Source organism: Pelecanus crispus, chromosome 2, assembly GCF_030463565.1.
Source record: "Pelecanus crispus isolate bPelCri1 chromosome 2, bPelCri1.pri, whole genome shotgun sequence".
NCBI lineage: Eukaryota > Metazoa > Chordata > Aves > Pelecaniformes > Pelecanidae > Pelecanus > Pelecanus crispus.
This window is the reverse complement of record NC_134644.1, coordinates 69,839,796-69,857,802: the sequence shown is the minus strand read 5'-3', so window position 1 is coordinate 69,857,802 and position 18,007 is coordinate 69,839,796. Positions and strand designations below refer to the sequence as shown.

At 37.5% G+C, this 18,007-nt stretch overlaps 1 protein-coding gene across 1 annotated transcript in view; it reads right to left on the bottom strand.

Moving 5' to 3' along the window:
- CTDP1 (CTD phosphatase subunit 1) overlaps nucleotides 1–18,007 on the bottom strand; it is a 126,969-nt gene that overhangs the window by 74,147 nt on the left and 34,815 nt on the right. The window contains exons 9-10 of the mRNA XM_075704704.1: nucleotides 10,251–10,392; nucleotides 6,441–6,671 (exon numbers count right to left, since the gene is read on the bottom strand). Of these exons, the coding sequence (XP_075560819.1) occupies nucleotides 6,441–6,671; nucleotides 10,251–10,392 (373 nt within the window). The remainder of the gene's footprint in view (nucleotides 1–6,440; nucleotides 6,672–10,250; nucleotides 10,393–18,007) is intronic.

Genomic DNA, 18,007 nt, shown 5'->3' with positions numbered 1-18,007 from the left:
GGGTCCCACATAAGAAAGATTTACTTGATTTACAGCTTGTCTAGAAATAAAACCCTATAAACAATTTATGACTGCTGAACATCTATGACTTTGGTTAATAGAGTTCTGTGTTCATCAACAGAAGAAAGATCAAGTCTCCCAACAATTGTTTTTTTTTTCCAGTCTGATGGCTTAAGTTCTTATTCTGCCTTTGACAAGGTACTCGCTCTCCTGCCTTCCCATTGTTCTTGTAAGTAACCATCAAACCCTTCTTGAAGCCAAGACTTCCAGTAGCTGCAGACACATTGCCCTTAAAGTATTTTAAGGGTTGTGCTCAAGTGGAGTTCGCCTGTTACTTGATGCATTTGTTCTTTTACATCACAGTTTCAGTGGTGTATCATTCTTTTACACCTTACATTCTAATACATTTTTCCTGATCCATGTTATGCTTGTATTCTTGAGTCTCAAAATATACCTTTTTATTTCTCAACCTCACAGACAAGAGGTTTGCAAGTAAAAAGCTCATTTTTGCAGCCTCAATCTTCAAGCATTTCCCAGATGCTAAGCCTGGATGAGATGCAAAACAGACCATATTTCTTTTGGGCTAGTGTATTTAAATATGGTAGCATTTTCTCTCAGTTTGTATTTTATTACCTTGTTAGTTACTGTAATTAACCAGAACACACAGATACAGAAAGAAATGTCAAAATGTTAATAAAAATGGATAAAACAATCTAACTTCATGGGAATTGCTTTATAATACTAATGAAGACAGACTGCATCTAGAACAACAGCAGGAGACCTCTACCTTTCTTGGGTAACTTTTTTCCCTGTGAATATTACTTAACTATTAAAGACTTGGAGAAGCTAAAACCACTACACAATACAGTTTAACTGTGAATATTGGGCTGTCACACTAGCCTCCTGGAACACATTACAGCAGCTCAGCATCAACCTGAATCCTATTCAAAGATCTCAGGTCATAAAGCTCATGGATCACAACTTATTTATCTTAGTCACAGGATTTGTGTGTGAAGAGTGATTACCACAAGCAAGTACAAAAGCAACCACATTTGAAATCACAAGCTGTTTCAAGTTGTAACTACCAGGTGAGACATCATCAAGCTGTTTCTGAGGGTAGTGGTGATGAAGAAAGGGTACAGTGTGGTCACTGCTGACAAGAGTTTCAGCACAGGATGGCTGCTTCTTGTCAAGCCTGGCTTTTCAAGAAACAGCTTTAGATAAGCAGCTGCACCCAGAAAAGCCATCATTAAACTATGTAAATCCAGTCACAGATAAGGTTCTACAAAATCATTCCTCTTCTCATGAACTTGACAGCTTCTTAAGAAGGCCATCTAAATATCAAGATTTTTTTTGTACATCAGTACTTCAATCCCAGAATGTATGAAATCTAAAAGCCACACGAAGCTGTCAATCGAGCTCATTTTGAGGGCTGTTTTTTCCTAAATACACATCTCTCTCCTCTCAGATCCCATGGATAGGTGCAGGATATGCAAATTCGTTTTTTGAATTGGGGGTGGCAGCCGAAGAAAGCCAAGCCATTGCTGTGCTACCCAGAACTACCTGCTGCAGAAGACCCCCCATCAGCTCACCACTACTCAGCAACAGAGCAGAAATATTCCCCTTTGAAGTCTGTCATTTCTGCACACTGGAATTTCCTATGAAGCCAAAACATTGATTTAGATGTTATGGAAATGAACTAACCAAATTGTTTTTCTGTTAGAGATTTTCATCACAGCTTAAGAGTTGTTTTGGGTTCTTTTCCCTCCACTAAATTTTTTCTATTTTACAAGACTGCACAGTTTTCTTTTGCTATTAAGCTCCTCTCAGACAATAATTTTCATAGGTAACAGAGGGAAAAAAATACAGCATTCCATTATATTTTCCAAAAAGATCTTTTAAAATATGATTTCCATGTCTTTTTAATAGGTAACCCAGCCAAGAGAAAGGTGGTGATGCTATTTACATTCTTAGTAAAACAGAGAATGACAAAACAAAAGGTATAAGCATCTTACACAACTGCATTAAAAACATTATAAGCTTGACCATGCCAAGAATTATACACAAGTTATATGTAGCAGGCAGCCAAGCAGATTTTCTTGGACTAGTAAATCTAGTATATTTAAGAACATGTTATCATACTGATGACAGTGAGAACTCTTCCTTTTGCAGCTTCTGTATCATTGTATTCTTATTTATATTCTTTATTTGAACACTATAGAACATCACCCTCACCTCAACCAGTGGCAGGAATTATTTTGCATCATTATTAAATAACTGTATTGACAGTTTAATTCTGGAGATACTGCATCCAAGACTAGGCATAGCTATGAACTTCTTTACTCCGAAGGATTAATATGCAGAAATATTACAAGTCTCAGGTTAGTCTTGAAGACTCCATCATTGTTAAAAAAACTAAACACCCTCCCCAAGAATAAAACGTAAGATCATCCTTGACCACATTATACACAAATATTAACTGTAAAATAACTGTATTAACAGCTTCTAAAGGCTTTTGTCAGATTCCCCCCCCCCCAGTATTTTCCAACTGCTACTAGATAAGAAACACTGGCACTTCTCACCAAAGCATTCCAAAAAGCAATATAAAACAAAGACTTCTTTAGGGTTTGTAATAAACATTTTTATTTTATCATTTTTCAGACTTTACATTTTCAGCTGCTTGTTACGTTGATTAAAATTTAAAGACATACAAATGCAAGAATTTACATTTATTTCTCATCAGATGAGATTCATGAGTACTTTTTCAAAACTAACACCATATTCAACCCTGCACAGGTTGGCTGGCGTTTGCCAGTCTTACACGCACAAGGACATGCACATGTGCTAGAACTCACCGCATACAGGGTGGGTTCAACATATGTGGAAGTAACAAGCATCTTAACACTTTCATTGATACAGCATCAGGGCAAAAGCTAAAGTAGCATTATCAGATAGAAAATGTTAAAAATAAATTCCATTGATGATTTCAATTTGGTACTTCAAATTTTTTGTCCTAACAAGACTGATCACATTAGATAGGGAAAATTGTAACAATGAGCATGAAAATTAAGACACAAAATTTTTTATAAGTGAAATTAATCTGTATGAATCTTAAAGAATTGCTTCAGCCACCAACATCTGCTTGACACACCTTTTCAAACCATTTGGTGCATCTCAGCATTATTTAAAACCAGAGTGCCACTTTTAACTTCTCACATGTAAGTTATATCCATATTTTAAGCCTTGCTTCATGTGTTAGTGTGTTATTAGCATTCACTATAATTTAACTCATAATATTATTTTTCTTTGTTCTAGTTCAAGATGCCATTAGCATTTGCACTTTTTTTTGAACACTACATTACACATCCCATGACCTGTTACAACTTCAGTGCTTACTGTAATATTTGTAGAATACTGTTTCCATATGAAAATGCAAATTGTTGCGATACATACAGACTGTCAAAGCTCTGACATGCAGGTTATTTTGAAAGAGGAATCCTTCCTGTTCTCAGACAGAGAAGAGCTCCTGCTGGCCACCAGCAGCCACCAAGCAGCACTGCATTCCCTTCCCTTCTAGTACAGCTGCAAACCCTTTGTCACCTCAGGCTGCAACACCTGTGACAAAAAGCAGGTGTTCAGTTCTCACAGAGCTGAGCACAGCAGCAAGATCTATGCCTGTCACACGAAACTTTGACCAAATTAACCGAACCATCTGTAATTCACTGGTGACAGTTTCACTGCAAATTGCGTGTAGATATTTAAGCTAATCATATCCTATTTTAAATTGTTTCAGGTTGAATCCCAGAAAGAAACTAAAAATGATGAACCCAAAATAAAAAATAAAGAGAACTGAAACAGTTCTTATGAAATGGTACTCGGATAACTTGAAACCCTTTTCAGTAACCAGCCTTGCAAGAGGTTATCTTCTAAGGTCTATTCTCACAGTAAGAGACTGAGTACTATTCCTATACCACATGTGGCTACCATCTCCCTAGGGGTTTCCTCTCACAGCACTGCAATTTTGTTGCATACTGTCTGAAATTCAGAAAGTTTTTAGAAACTATCAAAGAAGATTATTGGAGGCTTTGACTACATCGACCCAGAACAGGAACAGTTGTGAGTGTTAACAGCTTTATCTAACTCTGCTTAAATTCAATGGCTTAGTTACAAATACTCTCATCTTTCTGTAGAAGGTGAACATATGAGCACATGGTCTGTTAGGACACAAAATACATTGCCCTCTACCAAGAAATCACTGCACTAAGGTCACTTTCTCTAAAGTCAAGTATCACATCAGTTTTTAAAATATATGTGAAGCTTTTTTTAAAAGCTATCATTGATGTATGCATTAAGATAAAGCAAAGCGATGATACAGTACTTCTACCTCAGCTCTTGCTCAGTCAAAACACAGCAAAGCTGTTCCTATTCAGCTTTTTGTTACTTCTTTACAGCCTTCATGCTCTGCCTGCACTGTACTTCCTATCCATTAAAAGTACTTAAAGTGGTATTTGATCACTGCACTGTTTTCCTCCTAGACTTTACTAAGACACTCCTCACCATCTTAATTGAAGACAGCAGAACTGCTCTGAAGAATATAGACATGCCCCAATTAAGAGATCAGTGTTTACAGGTCACTAATTTTACCACTAGAACCGAATCAACAGGAAATGATGACGAAAATACTGTTTCCTAGCATATATCTTATGCTAATCTCTTTTCCTACAGCTGCTTAGTTATGAGGTGAAGTTGCAGCAGTGAGTAATTGGATTAACTTTCCTAGGTTTAAAGCATCTCAACCCTGAGCATTGATAGTCAAAAAAATGCTTAGAGTGAAATAAAATGAGAGTAGAAAGTAGATACAGCCTCACTCCACCCCCAAAACCTGTCTGGGCCTCTCAGAAACTCAACTAAGAGTTTCTCTTCTTTTCTGCAAGATGTTCAAGTGAAGAAGCACCTCTGCATTAAAGAAAAATAGGCTTAGGTGTGGACATCACTCTTAAGTTGCTGATGAAGGTAGAACAAACATCAAAACCTATTTCTTTTAAAAGCACTGAATGATGCATTAGTATCAATATAAACCATCGTATTGAAGCATCTTAGAAGTGTCATGACAATTATATACACACACAAGATTCCCAGCTCTATTTCTAGACAAATTCCTTTCAACAATAACTGACAAACAAAACCAAAAGCCTTTCAGCTCCTCTGGATACATGCTGCGTCTTGATTAAAGTTTTTCCTGTTCATTTAACATGTCACAGTAAAGTAAAATACATACTTTAAAGACACAGTTAAAAAGGAACTGAAAACAAGGTGTCTTCACAAGCAAGAGACTCAAAAAACCCGTATTGACAGAAACAAGGAAGCTGAAATAAGAAAAAGCCTATAAAAAGATGACAATTGAAAAAAAATAGGTTGAAATAATTTAGCAACAGGAAGACAGTAGCAACATAACAAGCTACACTAACATACAAAACCATTACAAGTGATACACTGTAAAAGTGGCAGGGGAGGGAGAAGAAAGGGAGAAAACTGTGTGCATCTATAATTGTGCTTTGTATTTTTGTAGTTGCTTGGAAAATGGAATTGCTTTCTAACAACTGCTATACTCTGTTCACATTGTACAAAGGAACTCTGATCACATATTACAAAGAGAAAAGCTTTGCCTTCAACTGGATACTTCTTTACCACCGAAGTCAACAAGCCTTGCTAAACTTGTTAGCATTCTAGAAAGTTAAATTTTTTACATAGCTACTTGGGGATGAACTTCAGGTATTTTATGCATCCTTAAGAGACAACTGTTGTTTTTGTAGCTTAACCAAATCCACAAATTTTGACAAAGTCCAGGTGCTAGCCTTTGTCCTTCAAAAAGCAGGCTACCTCTTCTTCCTCCCGCTGCTTTAGTATCTTGATTTAGTGATCTAAGGATTATTAACTAGCACTCAGTCATAGGGCCTTATTCAGTAATACTCAGTTAGCTACACGCCTCTTCCACCACTTCTGATATTCCTCAAAACAAAACAGAAAGCTAGTGTCCCATGCTAAGGAATTAGGTGAAGAGGAAAATTTTATAAACAAAAGCCAAATGCTATCAGATATTTTATAGACAAAAAAACAATCCAGTATTCTAAGACTCATTAAAAAACATTAACTCATCACTGAAGTGAGGCAGCCTATTCTAATATTCTTTAGTGCATAAACTACACACTGCATTTATTCGTTTTGAGGTTTCTAGTTGCACTTAAGTGAGGCACAAAAAGCATCTGGAATTAGAGCATCCCGATTTCACTTCAGTTAACAATTCACTCATTTCCTTGGCTTTTTAGGAAGCAAAGTAGAGCAAGGATAACAATTTGATCAAATGCAAAGATAACAAGAGTTAAATTTACTACAGCATCTGAAAAGATAGTTGAAGTGACTCTTAGCTATGCTTTAGGTACCTGAAGGATGAGTGTTCGCCGTGGACTGGTAAGGTGATGGGAGGAGCTGGAGACTGGATGTACATCGACTGGCCAGAGGTCTGAGCACCTTTCCTGATTAGCTTTCCAGTGTTAGGATCATAAAGCCGAACTTCAGGACCAGGTTGAGACTTTGGATGGATAGGTGTTGGGTGAAACAAAGCTGTCTGAAATGTGCTGTGTGTATCAGGAAACGTGGCAGGGCTGTTCTCTCTGTTGGATGAAGTTCAGAAAAAATTGTGTTAGAAATTTAAATAAGCTATCTAACCAGAATGTAAAAAATGAGCATTCCTTTTTTCCAAAGGAGAAAGTGGGGAAAAAAATGGTTCGGAAGATTTCTGAAGAAACATTTCTTCTCCTTCACGCCCATTAAAGTCTCACTAAATTTAAAACAGAAAAATGCAAAGACACAGAAAATGTCATATTTACATTATTAAAAAATTAAGTGTGCTTTAAAAAGTTTCTTAACATTCAAAGTTACTGAAATTGCTTCCAGGTAGTAAAAACTGCACAACTAGAGTAGCACAATAACCTGCATATACGTGCAACAAAGAGAAAAGCAAATAGAAAAGCATGCTGTTGTAGCACATCTTAGCATTTGCTATCCAGCTTGGCTCTGAGAGAAAATAAACACACGGTAGTAATTTGCAAGTCATCCAAACTCATTTGTTAAAATACTAAGCTGCCTATGATCACCCTGCTGCATTTTAAAACAAAATTTTAGAAGCATTGGCAGAAACATTCAGAGATCAGTCTGCAGAAATCACCATTATGGCATACTATTCAATTATAACGAAGTGCCACAAAAAAAAGGAAGCAAATTGAATAATTTAAAAAAATCAAATAAAAACAGCGTGTTATGCACCATGAAACTGACACTACAGAAAAAAACAATTAAATTATATTGCAACAAATATTAGAAGTGCCACAAAACTGGAGTTTTTACCATACGCTTTCATGGACGTTTCTGAAGTAGTCTTGTAGGATCAATACATAAGGTCAACCAATTCCAAGTATACTTATTCTTTTCTGCTATTATTAAGCTCATTTTATATGCAAATATTTTCTCAGAGTTCATCCCTCACCTAGTTCATAAGCGCACATGTTGGGTTAATAAAGTAGAAGTATTTGCATTAAGACAGATGTCTTATTGAGTGAAGTTGGGGGGGGTGAGGGAAAGTATGAAGTTAAGGTATACTGTATTTGAAACATAGAAGGAGGAAAAATTATAATTGTGTTTCAACAAAATGAGAGAGTAAATTAAGAAAGGTAGAAAGACCAACACTCATCTAGACATCAAAAAATGATACTTAAAAGTCGATGTCCAGATTTCTACTGAGAACTTGGCAGTATCAGGCATCTGAGACAAGTTAAACATCCCATACTAATATTCCAAAGTTTGATTAAAAAAGTCTGATAGCACTTTTTAAAAACAAAGTATTCTAGTCAAGCCATAATAGGCTACATCTCTGTCCTGGTTTCGGCTGGGATAGAGTTAATTTTCTTCCTAGTAGCAGGTATAGTGCTGTGTTTTGGATTTAGTATGAGAATAATGTTGATAACACACTGATGTTTTAGTTGTTGCTAGGTAGTGCTTACACTAGTCAAAAACATTTCAGCTTCCCATGCTCTGCCAGGTACACAAGAAACTGGGAGCAGGCACAGCCAGGAGAGTTGATCCAAACTGACCAAAGGGCTATTCCATACCATATGACATCATGCTCAGTATATAAGCTGGGGGGAGTTGGCCAGGGAGCAGCAATCGCTGCTCAGGGCCTGTCTGGGTATCAGTTGGCGGGTGGCGAGCACCTGCATTGTGCATCACTTGCTTTGTATATTATTATTACTGTTATTATTATATTGTTATTACTAGTACTACTATTTTACTTCAATTATTAAACTGTTCTTATCTCAACCCAGAAGTGTTTATTCTTCCGATTCTCTCCCCCGTCCCACCGGGGCAGGAGGACTGAGAGAGTGCTGTGTGGTGCTTAGCTGCTGGTTGGGGCTAAACCACAACAATTTCTTTCCTAAGTTTTAGAGATGCTGGGTCTCTACCTAGTCTGCCATTTGATAAGTGATCTCATTTCCAGCCATTTCTACTTTTGTAGTGTCTCTGGTGTCTATGAGGACTTTACACATGCACATTCTGCCCTCAAAGTGCTAGCATTTTTTAAGCAGAAAGCAAATCTCTAGCCTATTCAGTCAATCACATCACTACAAGTTTAATACAGAAAACCCAATACACTATGCCCCTTCCTGTCTAAACATAGAAGGCAAGGTCCTCCATTAGGCTTGCAAGATGCTATTAATGTGAGTCTATCCAAACAGATAACAAGTCAAGGAGCAGAAACTGGCTCTACAGTACCTTGTCATGAGTTATTTTAGCCAGGGCACTTTCCTAAAGGGGATTGTTCTTAATAGACCTGTGACTTCCTCTGTGTTAATAAAGTTTTTGGCTGTCCCTTCTATTTGCTGTCATCCTAGTGCACTGATTATTTTTAACACTTTCTCCTTCAACACTTTTTCTTATGCCAAAAACATCCTGTTCTCTCACTACTTCCTTTCTTCCAGTTTTTGCTTCTACCTTCAAGCCTTTCAACCCCTCAGATTTTTCTGCTGTATTTTTCTTTTCTCTCTTCCTCCTCACTACCAAGTCTCAGAAAAACATGCCATACTTAACCAATTTTCCATGTTGTGGGAGTATGTACATTTTTTAATTCCTTTGGCAGAATGAATGATTCTGTGCCTTGGTGGCATTCCCTGTGTTAGTCTGGATGAACCGACAAGGTCAACTGCTCCAGCTGAAGATGGCTAACATGACAACTGCTAAAGAAACTACTAGTACCACAGGTTTCTCCAGATTCTACTAGCTGCTGAACTGCCTCCCGATCCCTTAACAGTCTTCAGTTTAAGCAGCGTAGAAATTGACAAAAATGGAGGGTTCTTTCATAAAATCTGTAAGCATTGCACACAGGCTGGGAGACGAAGGCATTGAGAGCAGCCCTGCGGAAAAGGACTTAGGGGTATTGGGGGATGAAAAACTGGACATAAGCCAACAATGTGTGCTTGCAGCCCAGAAAGCCAACCATATCCTGGGCTGCAACAAAAGCAGCGTGGCCAGCTGGTCGAGGGAGGTGATTCTGCCCCTCTACTCTGCTCTGGTGAGACCTCACCTGGAGTACTGCGTCCAGCTCTGGAGCCCTCAGCACTAGAAGAACATGGAACTGTTGAGGCGGGTCCAGAGGAGGGCCACAAAAATGATCTGAGGGCTGGAACACTTCTCCTACGAGGACAGGCTGAAGGAGTTGAGGTTGTTCAGCCTGGAGAAGAGAAGGCTGCAGGGAGACCTTATTGTGGCCTTTCAATACTTAAAAGGGGGCCTACAGGAAGGATGGGGACATTCTTCATAGCAAGGCCTCTTGTGACAGGACAAGGAATAATGGTTTTAAACTACAGAAGAATTGATTTAGACTGGATATAAGGAAGAAATTTTTTTACAATGAGGGTGGTGAAGCACTGGAACAGGTTGCCCAGAGAGGTAGTGGAGGCCCCATCCCTAGAAACATTCAAGGTCAGGTTGGATGGGGCTCTGAGCAACCTGATCCAGTTAAAGCTGTCCCTGCTCACTGCAGGGGAGTTGGGCTAGATGACCTCTAAAGGTCCCTTCCAACCCAAAGCATTCTATGATTCTGAATGTCAGAAACCAATTTTATAGCTGCATTAACAAATTAGTGTAATTGTATGAATAACCTATTTTCATGGCCCCTGCTTTGCCAGGTTCCCAGTTACCTGTGTGTTTTGATGTAGTCATCCTTCAAGGGAAAGAGCTGTTCTTCAACCTTGTCCCAGCGCTCCAGGCAGCTCCACAGCCAATCGGGATTTACAACATGGAGGTCCTTGCAGTCCTGAGCTTGCCGTACTTTTTCTGTGCCTATTACGAAGTCAAACATAACATTACAGTCTTCCCAGAAACACAAAATATAGTTTTAAGTACACACTGGTTTAAGAAGAACATTTTGTGATCAACCTTATAGAAAAACCAAATACCCCTCCCCAATCCAATGAAACAATCTCAACTGATAAAAGTGAGACTCCAAATAAGATGCAATAATCTCAGTCTCAAGCTGCATGAAGATATTTGTAACTTCGAAAAGCACTGGCACTGTGGAAGTAGTCCACCAAAATTAATCCATACAGAAAACCTCCACATCTCCACATTAACTAAACAAACAACACAAATGCACTTCTGTATTTCATCTCCTTCATTTCTATTTGTCAGAGTCTAAGCAGCAGTGACTCTTCAGTGCCATTAAAGCCTAACACTACACACTAACTTTCTTATGCACAGTCCCCTGTACACAAAATACGCAACCTTTTAACAGCCAGCCACCCACTCAACCTCCATTTGCCAGAAGCAGGGGCAAAGCAGACAAATGGATTATTTCATGCTGAAGGGGAACAATGAATGTGAAGTTAAACGTGGCAGACTAGCATGAAGTCCACATGAAACCATCAACAATGCAGCATGCAAATAACAGGTGATCTCAAATTCCACTCTCCAGAGAAGCCAGAACAAGAAAGAAACTCAGTGAAGTTGCTCTAAATCTTTGCCAAGAAGCATCAAAACTAGTAAGCAAAAAGAAGTGAATAAAATAAAGGTTGAAATTAACCTTGAAGTGTAGTCTGTTCCCAGAAACAGCTGACTGTCTAAATGTTTCAAGAATGTATTTCTTCTATTTGATTAGAAAAATTAATTTTATCAATCGTGGTACTTGTTTCAGCATTTAATCAAAGAGATCTATGGAGAACCTGAACACTTGGAGACAACACAAAATTGAATAATCTGCCAAAAAAGTATTGAATATATATGCAAAAGGATTCTGACCTATGTCTGACACACGGTATTTTTACAAATACTGGTGTAGCTGGAACATGATAAAGGAAATCAGTCTGTCTCAGAGCTGAAAGCCATCACTTTTGTTATATCCCTATAATTTATAGCATTTAATCTTATTTACACATTCTTTAAAATGCTTATCAAACCCAAACATTTGTCCATATTCTGTCTTGGTGCAAAGACATTTAAATACACTCAATATTGCATTACATTTTTTGTTTAGAAATGCAAAATAAAAGGAGACCATCAAGAACTAAAGGCAGGAGTTCAATTAACAGCTTAGCCTTCTCCCCTAGTTTAAGAGAAGACCTCTCAGAACTGAAGGTGAAGAATACATCACTTCAAATACTACCCACTCATGTAGAAACCAGTCAATTCTGCACAAAGACCCTGGGGTTTCTTTCTGTAGATGCTTATACAAAACCACGATACTCCAGTCTAGTTTACCTTATTACTTACAATTTTTTTTGTTAAAGTTTTTAATTTTTTAAAAATTTAAAGTTAGAATTCATGAGCCCTTGTCTATTTTCACACATGTGCCTTCAGAAATGAAGCCTCCAGAAAAAAAAAATTTCAGAACAATTCCGACAAGGACCAAGAAGAGTAAATAAATTTGATACTTTCAGCATAGTTCCCTGGAGTTTTATCTGCATAACTGTCATTTAACAACCCGACTTTACTTGTTTCAACTAAGATGAACGTCTTGAAGTACCCATATTTCACATCATTTGACGATGAGAGCAAACAGTCAATAGCAAATACCTAAAGACCCGTGTACAACCTGAACTAGAATCTACTAGGGTAGACAGATCAACAGAAATGCTCTTGAGGATTGACCTAACTAGTTACACAGTTCAGTTTCTAGACTTCTGTAAATTCAAAAGACTAAATAAACAGAAAACACAGGAGATTGTTGTCCTTTACCAAAGCACCAAAAGCTTCCATTTCCCTTTTCTTCCCCCAAACCCAACAGAATACAGGAATAGAGGTACCTTTTCCTCTGTCTTTAGATACAAATACATTTTTTTCTTGGATTTAGGTTAAGAAAAAAGTGTTCTGTGCACAAATACATTTCTTCTATTTTCAGCAGCAAATGCAAGCAATTCTACAGCTCAGGATTTAAGAGCTGTACAGTAAATGTAAAGCTTTTCTCCACACTAGTATCTTTGCAATAAAAAAGCATTAATTTAAGAATCCAAGATAAACACAAACACAAAAATGTGTATTTAAAGATAAAGTCCTTTCCAAACTACAAATGATTTAGAAATGCCATATTTTAAGTTTTGCCATGAAATAAAAATAAAACCACTGTAAAACAAACACTCAATGAAAATAATTTTAGAACTCCAACCACATTAATACCAGCACGCCTTTGCTGTTTACTGGCTAAAAAGCAAAACTCTTTAAGAAGGGAGTGCACCCAGATCATTCATCCCCTGATACAAGAAATCTGTTTTCTAATTAATCATCAATTACAAAAGTAATCAGCAATCCAGAGCACTTTCATGCAACAGTTGCTGGAAATGAGCTAGTTTACAGTGCCAGAGGGAGCTTCCACAGGAGGTATTATTATTTAATATAACCTCATTAGTAATTGTAGAAATACCTGCAGTTAGAAACAGGTAAGTATAAGGCTGTACTTAATTTATGTATTTAATTTAATTTCTATATTTAATTTACAAGTTTCAGATGAAAGAAAGCAAAGGTTCTGAAGGAGAATCAGATTAAGAGATCTGGGGGAGAAAGGATTAAAAAAGTGAAAGACTTGGCTTGGAAAATACTTTCTTTTGAGAATAAGGGAGAAAGGCAACGGCAACATAATAAGAACAGAGAGATAAGAAGACAGCTGTTATAAAGAGGATGCTGAAATCAGGTTCATGACCATCGGAGTTTCAGGGGAAAAAAAGCAACACGAGCAAGAAGTCCAGTGGAAGTTTAGGTACTCGTCCCTGGTATTAGACACTGAATCAAATATCAGACATGACTAGCGATACTGACCTGCACATAACTCTGGAGCTGACTGAATACAACATACAATAGCATGTTATTTCACTAGTGAGCATACAGAACAGGTAACCAGAGTTGGTGGTGCTATTGGATAGACAGACTCTGCTTATACCCTGAAGAAAAGCTTATCTGATACCGTAGTACATCCATTCCCCAACTAAAGATATTACTGCTCCTTTTGAACTTCATCAGGGGGAACCTGAACAAAATCGTAAAACTGCACTTTCATCTCATGTTAAATCTGTTATGTGAGAAGATGGCTTCCTCCAACTATTTTTAAAATTGATGTTTCTGAATTGATGATTTGTCAGGTGCTTCATCTTGCTGCCTGTTCCACACACATACACATTGTTCCATGCACATACACATTCTGCAATCATGCATATCTAATTGTTTCATACCAGATGTACACTGAGGAGCTAAGTAAATTCTTCTTCTAGTCAACAGGCTTGCAATGGAAGCCTTAAACATGAAAGCCAAAATGGCACTATTCTGTATGAAACCCTTATGGTTCTGAAACAAAAGCTCCTAAAAGGTATAAGCAATTAACAAAATTAAGGTTGTCACATAAAGGCCAATGTGTAACCAAACCCACCTCCCAAGGATCAAAAGACTTACCTTTCTCACCTCTGCAACACCAAGGCTTTCTGCTTCCTCCCCATTTCTAAAGCACAGCTGCCTATTGTATGCCCCAGCACACTGAAAGTCACATGAGGTAATACAACTGTGTCCTCTCAGGGGCTGCCTCCTATTTCTAGCTGACATCTTCACAAATCAAGATTTCACACATATGATGTTCTTAGAGGAAGATTTGGTGGAACACCAAATTTAACTGGGTAGGGGGAATAGTACTGCAATACTTAATATCCTTGCCTTCTCCCCTCCCTTTCCCAGTGTGACTTCCCCCTTTGGGAGTATGCTTATTAAGAAGAAACAGCAGAAAGGATTTTAATCCATCCAAGCAATAGTAATTCTGATGCAGTTAGGAACTTGTGAATCATCCAGCTGGGCTAAAAATCACTTGAGGAAAAACTTTTTCTGGACAACTTTTTTGCATTTTTTTTCCTCTAATCACCTTTCCCTACTTCAAATTCTAGTCTAAAATTGTTCCAAAAAGTTAAAAAAGCATACAAGCCTTTCCACATGAAGCAGCTAGGGTCCAAATTCATCACATCTACCTTCTGATGGATACAGCCAGAAGCACATAATATTGGGAAAAGGTTATTTTCAAACCTGGGGAAGGGACTCATCAATTCTGCTTTTAGAACTCACAAAGGTTGAAAACAAAAAAGCCTCCTAGTAATCTTGACAATTCATTAGTAAAAACGTGACCAAAATCAATAATGCAACAATAAACTTCTACAGCTGTTCTCCAGGACACAGTTTCACTACAGCAATTTATTTTGTCTTATCCAAGGAAGCACACAAGGCACATAGATAAATGAGACCTAAGCTGTATGTTTACAAAGACTACGAAGAAATGTTATACTGCCTATTTAACTAGATTCACATTACCAAGTACTGCAGCCCAGCAGTTAGATCTGCAGGGCAAAAGGGTGCTGGAGGAACGATGCCCACCCATATGCATTTCAGGGAGTTTTGCCTTTGGATTAGCTCTGCCCAGTCATGCTGACTGTGCCCTCTAATTCAATCTCACCCATGAGGAACTCAGCATATGGACCTGAGTCTGTGCTAGGACGAACCAAGTACACAATTGGAAGTGACCACCAGAGTCACTCTCAAAACACCCTCCTGATTCCAACACACCAAAGTCAACATATCCTTATGGCAGCTTGCAACCAGTTTGCCCAGACATTTCTTGGAAAATCCAATCACTAGAAGTTTATTTCTCTTCAGACCATATTTATATATAAATCTTGATTTATGATCAAATCCTGAAGCTCTTCTCCAACAACATTAACCTAAGACAAGTCAGACAGACCTCAGTGTTTTGTCCTACAAAAACTAAGTGATCATGAAATGGTGAAAGATGTGCTGTTAGGAGGCTATGTCCAGAGGTCAGCTTTAACACTGCACTGTGCTTTGCCAGCAAAAGCAACCAGCTTACTTGGTCAGTGCCCAAGTTTAGAGCAGTGCTTAACTTGATTTTTTTTGAAGACATGGCCTTTGAAAATATTCTTCAGAAAAAAAAAAAAAATCTGTGGATACATCATAGCTATGTCTGATGAAGATCCCACACCAAGTCTTAGGACAGGCTAACATGACTTTATCAGCTGGAAGCTTTCTTGTCTCTCAGTACCTCAGAGCCAGCCTCAGGAGTAAGCATTTTAAGTAGGTAGATGAGGATGAATAAAAGGAGCCATAGCTCATAGTACAACTGGTATTTTAAGCAACCTGATATTTAATGATATTAAGCAAAACTTGACATAGGCTAAGTCACCAAAAGTAAGGAAATTATTCCATATAGCTTTCAAAGTATAGGAAAAGACACAGAATTAAATATATTTTGAAAAAAGAAAAGAAAAATTTAGGGCCTAAACTGACACATTTCCACTCCTACCCCACTAGAATAATTTTTAAGTGACCTGAACAGCTTTATCTGCTTCACCAGCAAAAACTCAACACAAAAAGCAACTACAGTATCTTTCATTTGTTCAGGAAGGAACATAACAAGCTTTATGAAATAGTGCAGTAACTGCTTAGCCAAGTGTGTACACAGCTATAACAACTCATCATCCAGTGCAGTTTACTGTTGCTTAAAGCAAACAGCAGATGTTTCAAGAACTGAAGTAAGATTTATGCAGCCCATAGCTAAGTGGAAAGGACTATAGGGTAGCCTTTTCTCAGTCACTCAGATTTATGAAAGCTGATTAGATGATACAAAGACCTTTGTGTTTTACAGTAATTCAGGTAGGTAGTATTTTACTCCCTATATAATGAAAAAACACCCCTAATTTTCTCCAAGAACAAGGATTTATTTGCTGTCAGAATTCAGAGTATCTGTGTCTGCAGAGAAACAAGCTGCCTATCTGCAGAGAAAGAGACACATATATACAAAGAATAAAAGAAATTTAAATTATTTACTGCAATAGGCTGGCAAGGATGCTGCAAATACAATCTAAAGTGGTATTCACTGTTCATTCTATACACCAAGCTATGAGGTGTTCACTTTGCAGAGGGAAAACCCATCCCTCCAAGAACTAGGGGGTACTCACACTAACTTCTTCCTTTTTTATTTCCTCCGACAAATTCTTCCTTTGTCTTCAGAACTCAAAAGCTAATAGTATTTACCCCCACTACCGCTGCAGATTAAGTATATGCCATTTACTACAGCTCAGCTACTGCAAAGTAAATATGTAAATGAACTTGCTTCTCTGAGTCCTAAGTCTGCCATTGTTAGTGGGGTCATCCAGAAATACTGAACTGACACATACATTTTAAAATCACCTTTTCACAAACACATTAAAAAAAAAGAGAAAAAAGAAATAAAGAAAAAAGAGGCAGAATGACATTGTCTGCTGTCAAGTCATTGACTTCTGAATAAAACTCAAGGACGGACATGCTTTTGCTTCCCTTTCACCAGCAATTAGACATCAAGCAGCACTTCAGACGTTTGCCACAGGAGCCAGAGATGCCATATTTGTATGGCTTACTGTCCATAATAGAGACTTGTAGAATTTGCTTTCTAACCACATGAGAATCAGTATGAAAAAAATCACATTGACAGCTGAATCATCACAAATCCAGCTGTGACAGGACATAATTTATATCCTTAAAATATCTGATTAAACTTCAGGTTTTCCTTCATGAAATTAGGATGATGCAGTTTAACTACTCCCATCTAACCAGAGGTGAGAAAATATAGTCTTCAGTTGAAAAAACAAAACCAAAACCCAATCATAAAACCAAAACTACAAGCAATCCAGGAGAGTCTTACAACAAAGGGTTACTGGAGAATAGTTTTTTCACTCTAAATCCCCCTATTTCAATGTCATTGTTACAGAAATAATTACTAAGTGACGATGAAAGTTGACAGTAGTCTTGCTCATTAGGCAGAAAAGACTGCCAAGATACCTCTTTTAGAATTAGTTAGTGCAATTATTTTCTTACTAAAAGCAGGGGTCAGCATCTACATACAGACAATAAAGGTTTTTCACCCCAGCTATTCAGGAATAGTGTTGTCCTTGTTATTTCTTGTTTTAATTAGCAGGCAATATTTGAATATGTTCAAAGTACCAAGTGCAACACCAACATTATATGACTATTTTGAAGTAGAGTCTAGGTCTTGACAAAAAGTCTGAAGAAGATGAACCATCCTCAAATTTATTTATTTTTCAGAAGAGCACTGAAAATGAATTTTAAACATGTTAATAAACTCAATTAAAATACTGTAAAAAGCACATTAATGTAATAAAAACCTAAAGTTAAAATAGTTTTTTGTATCAAGATCTACATTAGCAGATGATTCACTAAGAATGTGCAGTTAGTGAATAATTTGCATATACACATCCTTGTGTTCTACTTATATGTATCTATGTAAACATACAACCCCCCTCAAACTGTACATTCCAAAAACAAGCAACGAAAAAAGCCTCAATTGCTTCTCATTATTCACATGCTATGTACCTTAACATAATGTTATTCAACATTTTTTCCTCTAGAGAAATACATATGTTTGGAG